This window comes from Sinocyclocheilus grahami, unplaced genomic scaffold, assembly GCF_001515645.1.
Source record: "Sinocyclocheilus grahami isolate Dianchi unplaced genomic scaffold, SAMN03320097.WGS_v1.1 scaffold91.1, whole genome shotgun sequence".
Taxonomy (NCBI): Eukaryota; Metazoa; Chordata; class Actinopteri; order Cypriniformes; family Cyprinidae; genus Sinocyclocheilus; species Sinocyclocheilus grahami.
In genome coordinates this window covers 629,461-635,460 of record NW_015505270.1, presented here as the reverse complement: position 1 = coordinate 635,460, position 6,000 = coordinate 629,461, and the positions used below count along the sequence as shown (strand labels likewise).

Here is a 6,000-nt window from a genome sequence, read left to right as displayed (position 1 = left end):
GAACCCAGATGTCTAACAATGGCTCTGAGTATTTCATCCTGATACCTAATGGCAGTAAGTGCACCGTTGACTAGCACATCGAGGTCTGTGTGACCCGCCAAGGATATTTCTCCCCAGACCATCACTGACCCACCGTCAAATGCTGGATGATGTTGCAGGCAGCTTAATATTCTCCACGACATCTCCAGACTCTTCACGTCTGTCACATGTATACAAGGAGTGACAAGGACCCTAACAAAACACAAAACTTGACACAAATCAGTCAGGAAGGATACGGAGAGAGCATTAGGCCACCACCTGTTAAAAACGATTCCCTTTTGGGGGGGTTGTCTAGCTGTTGCCTCTCCAGTGCACCTGTTGTCACTTTCATTTGCACCAAAGCAAGAGAAACTGATTCACAATCACTTATGCTTCCTAACTGAATTGACTGATATCTGTGATGATTAGGTAGGTCTTCCCTTAATTTTTTGAACAGTGTATTTAAATATCTTATATTATGCTTGAGATCATTAATGTACATTATATCTTAATGTATATATAATATATATTTAATGTATTTGATATATTTAAAAATTTAGAAAATTTAAATATGTAGAATATTTTTATTATTTATGTAAGAAAATCATATGTTGTGCATATCTGCCACATAGACCTCCTGCAGATCCTTAACAGACCCCCAGAGTTTGAAGACACTGGCCTTAGATAAACAGTTGATTTAAAATTGACACCACGTCTCAAACTTTCCCCAGTCTTAACCCAGAGCCAGAGATTTCTCGGGAGGCGAGCGACTCTTTCTGTGCTGAGGGGTCTGCTGAACATCTGTTGGAAATCACACTGGGGCAGCGGCAATGGGAGAAAAAGGCTGAGAGAGGGTGAAAGAGGGCCCTAACTCTTTTTCCTCGCATAGGCATTATCTCATCCCATGAGCACTCCCGCTCCATCCTTTCCTGGCTGGCTTCATGCACAGAAGCATTATGTGCATCTGTCACCCATTAATCGGCAAATTGCGGAAGTGAGCGTCAAAAGCCATTAGAGGCAACCTGTCCCTGGGGCTCTCAGTGCTATCTCTCTCCTTCCTTGCTTCACCTCTGTTTGTAATTCCTTACAAATGAGAAAACATTCACTCTAAATATTCTTAAATTATGCTTATTAAAACCAAAACATTTTATGTCAATTTTTTTGTAGATTTTCTATTATGATATACTGATATACTACTTTAAGTCTAAGTAACAGCAGGTGACTGGGATTAGTTTTGTGTTTTTTTGGGAAAAATCTAAGTCGGCCCCATGTGCCCTCTTCCCAACATGCACTGGGGTATGGATACTTCATATGGTTGCCTTTTTACCATTTTTTTGTATTTGTCACATTTCATCATGGTGCATTTGTTAATTAAATTGTTTGTATTAAAATTGATCGGTAAATTGAAATTGCTACAATAATGGCATGCCAACTTGTTATTGTCACGGTCCAGGTGTGTGGAGGCAGGCAGGATGACGAGGACAAGGATACAAAATAAGGATTTTTAATGTAGCGACAACAAGGCAGCGAGACACACACACTCGGGGTAACATTCACAATAACCAACCAACTAGAACACAAGAGACAGGAACAGATATAGGGCCGTTAACGAGGGACCGACAGGTGAGCACAATGAGGTGATTAACTAATAATTAGACGGACTAAACCAACACAAGGGGAAGAAACCACAACAAACAGTCCACAGGGGTGTTACATTACTCCCCCCTCCCGGAAGGTGCGTCCTCGCACCGTAGAAACAGAGGGAGGGGCGGAGGGGGACAAGGCAGTGGATGTGAGATGGTGACAGGGGAAGGCAAAGGGCTGGCAGGCAGAGCAGACAGGTGGAGGGTCGGCGGAGGACGGACTTGCAAGAGGAGGACGGCTAACAGAGTCCAGGGAGGTGACGATGGAGGCAGGAGCCAGGGAGACAACACAAGGGAACCGGAGCAGTAGGAGCCAGGTGGGACCCTGGCCACAGCTATAATAGTGGCCCACGGTGGAGCCGACGGAGGGAGGAGCAATGTCCACCGACTCCAGGGGGCCGACCAATGGCGGCGGAGCAGGTGGAGAGCCCGGGGCGGAGGCGTGGAGGCGAGGGAGCTAGGAGCCGAGGTGGAGCCACTGGGTCTATGGACCGAGGCAGAGTCCGGGCCTCGGAGGTTGGAGGCGGAGGCGAGGGAGACTCTGACCATTGTGACGCTGGAGGAGGCCGGAGCGGGTGGGAGGGCGGGCAGGGGATCGGGAGCCATTCCTGGGCTGGACTGGGGATTCCACGGTCTCTCCTCCTCATGCACGGTGACCTCCGTGGTCGATTGGCCAAATACCTCCCGGAAGCGTCTCACAAAACCCTCCAGCGAGTGAATCCCCGGGCTCTGTGCAGTCCACAAGGCTTCGGCCCACAGCAAGGCTCGTCCCAACAGCAACGAGATAATGAATGACACTTTGGCCCGCTCAGTCACAAACAGGTGTGGTTGCATCTCCAGGTAGCGGGAACATTGCAGCAAGAACCCGCTGCCGAAGGCTGCCTCACCCGAAAAGCTGGCTGGACAAAAACAAACGAAGGGAAAGACGCCACTATACTTTACTTGAGGGTTGGTTATTCTGTCACGGTCCAGGTGTGTGGAGGCAGGCAGGATGACGAGGACGACAAGGATACAAAATAAGGATTTTTAATGTCGCAACAACAAGGCAGAGAGACACACACTCGGGGGAACATTCACAATAACCGACCAACTAGAACACAAGAGACAGGAACAGATATAGGGCAGTTAATGAGGGACCGACAGGTGAGCACAATGAGGTGATTAACTAATAATTAGACGGGCTAAACCAACACAAGGGGAAGAAACCACAACAAACAGTCCACAGGGGTGTTACAGTTATCAGGACATTTAGAGGGTATTTAAAATGTAATAATATTAATAATAATAACAACAAACTTTAGTCATACAGTAAATAGTTAATTTTTAGGTTCTAGCATTTATTTATTTAGTTGTGGTAATGTATAATATTTGTAGGTCAAATTTAAAACAAAATTTAAAACAAGATAAATTGTTTATCTTTAGGTCCTAACACATTTGTTTGTTTGTTTATGACTATTTATAAAATATGTTGATTCAGTTCAAAGCAAAAAGCCATTTGATTAAATGAAATTAAATAAACAAATGATTATTTCCAGGCATCACACTAATCTATAATGAGACAAATATTCTGCACTATTTTTCTGTAAGTACATTTTAGAGTGTCACAAAATACTGTGAGCAGGTAAATGATCCTCCAAAATGTTAGAGGTTCTAAAGGCTTCTAAAAGCTTACGTGCCCTTACAAAGATATTTCTGTCAGGAATAATCAGCGTTTTGCTCCGTTCTCAGCACTGGTGTTAGGAGTTTGCTTTTATGTTGGTACTAAAAGTGTCCCTCTTGATTCGCTGGTTCACTTGTGCTGAGCTTTTCCCAAGAGTCATAAGTTATCAATAAAGTCTCTCTGTTGTTAAGATCACAATGTCCCATTGGATTCTGAGTTGTTTTGTAGTGTTTTAGGGCTTACACTGGCAATGTATTACACATCAAAGGCATTTAATTAGCAAAAATAAAAGCTGTCTCATCTGAGACCAAAAACATCTCATCTTTTTCGAGACATACATACAGTCAGAATGCGCCAAGTTCTAAGAGTTTTTTAAAGATTGCTTTCAAAGGGAAACTGTGTTGTAAAATGTTCTGGTACAAGGACAAGCTCTTATATGCATGATTTGTAACTTTTAATTAAAGAAAAGAGATGCTGATATTTTGCCACACCAAGGGAGCAATGAAAAGCTCGATCCAAAGTCAATGAGAAAACAACATTAAGTGCGTTAAATTTGTTTCGTAGAAGACAAACACAAATATTTATGTTTGGATTGCTGTTTTTGCTCAGATAAGAGATAAAACGCAATCAAGGGCAGATTTATGTCATGAACTGAACTTGGTTTGAGCTCTCGCACAGCTGTGCCTCTGAACATTCATTTAGCCTCTCTGAGGAGCACACCAGTAATAAAGGTCTCAGGGCAAGAGGCTGTGGAGGATTAAATTGTCCTTGCACTCCCATATCACCATAAGACCAGAAGTACTTTGCCCCTTCACTCTCTCAAGTGCTCTGTTGACAGAGAAAACAGTGTAGTGGAATAGAAGTTCAAGATCCAATTGCAGGTCTCCCTCGGTGTTGGTGGGGTCTCCTGGCTTGTCAAAGGCCCTCAATTCAGGTAGGGCATAGTGGTAACCTCACGTCAACTGTGGGGTGGAGGGGAGCCACGGGAAGGCCGGCAGTGGTTCAAACCGGCCCGTTCACAGCATGCAGGGAACAAAGAACCACTTATGTAGCCAGCAATGACAGCTGAAAACATCTTTAAGCTTTGACTGCGGCTGTGTGTATGATTGAGTGTGACGGTAGAGACACTGACCACTAAAACAGCTATACATAATATATACATATATATATATATAGAATATGCAGATACAATTCAAAACAAAATGCAAAAATCAAAAAATGTATAAATTAAAAAATAGTCAAACAAATGGTTTCAACTTTTAGGCATAAATTGTTTATTTTTAGAGCCTAACTTCTTTCTTTCTTTATTTATTTCAGTGCATAAGATATGTCAATACAATAAAACTTTTTCGATAAAAAAAAATGATATTATGAGGAGAATTAAAAGGGGGTTAAATAAACAAATGATTGTTTCCATCACACCAATCAATACTGAGTTAATCAAAAACAAGTTATTTATTCTTGATAGATAGATAGATAGACAGACAGACAGACAGACAGATAGATAGAAAGATAGACAGATAGATAGATAGATAGATAGATAGATAGATAGATAGATAGATAGATAGATAGATAGATAGATAGATCATATTTACACTAAAAAGAAAGACAATACAGAAAATGCTCCATATCCTGACCCAACATCTCTCATAGAACTAATTTCAAAATATCCCATTTGTTGTAAGTGGAGGGATCTGGTCATCTCAATTGAAGAACAGCAGGCCTCCATGCGTGACCATGGCCACAGGCCCAGCTCTCACCCCTCCTTCACCACAGCTGTTGTTTTGAAGGTTTATTTCAGGGCTACAGGTCAAGACTCACAGACCAGCGCTGCAGACTCAATGTGGTCTTTGTGTGTGAATGGACAGTAAGGTGTGCCCTTTGGCTTGGCGGCCCAACAGCAGGGAAAAGGCCCTTCAAGTCTATTCACACCAAGAGTGAAATAAAAAATCAGAGCACATATTCTTCTATTCAAACCAAGAGCACAGTGACTTACAATACCTAAAAAGTGAAGTGTGCTACAATCATTCATCTGCTTTAATGCAAAGCAACCCTGATAAGGGGTACTATTGCAAAACGTGTTGATTTTAATTCGAAATGTATATGTATAAGTGGACTGTAAAATATGTTTTCATATCTGTAAATAAATCAAAGATTATCAGGGTGCAAGAAAATATTTCTGTCTTTCCACCTTAAAGTTTCATGTTTATTTCAATATGTTACTTGCGAAAATTACTAGCAATTTCTAAATGAAAATTGTTTACACCATTTTTTTAGTGTGTATAATCATAGATCCTGTAACTGTTCACCAAATCACCTTTTTTCTTTTGCCTTGGTTTAAGTAATTTTGCTGTGTGACAAGATGTTTTCCATGTCACAAAAGTTACATAGTCATAACAACAACAACAACAACAGCAACAATAATAATAATAATAATAATAATCTTTCTTTCTTTCACAAACCAGAAAGCATGATTCTGATAGAATTTCTAGAGGATTTTAAGGAAAAATTTATTTCCCAGAAAATATCTGGAAATCGATCGCTGAGATCTGTGGTCAGGCATATTTAGTTTGTTCATAGAAACCATTTGGCAGTGACTTTGGGTTCTCATCCATTCCAAACCTAAGATTCCTCTGCTGGTCACCGCTATTTCCTTGACTGTGTTCATTCAGGCAAGCT

At 41.5% G+C, this 6,000-nt stretch overlaps 1 protein-coding gene across 1 annotated transcript in view; it reads right to left on the bottom strand.

Annotated features, from left to right (window-relative positions):
• Positions 1–751: 751 nt before the first annotated feature.
• LOC107587262 (zinc finger protein 346-like) overlaps positions 752–6,000 on the bottom strand; it is a 19,222-nt gene continuing 13,973 nt past the window's right edge. The window contains exon 4 of the mRNA XM_016274980.1: positions 752–819. Within this exon, the coding sequence (XP_016130466.1) occupies positions 752–819 (68 nt within the window). The remainder of the gene's footprint in view (positions 820–6,000) is intronic.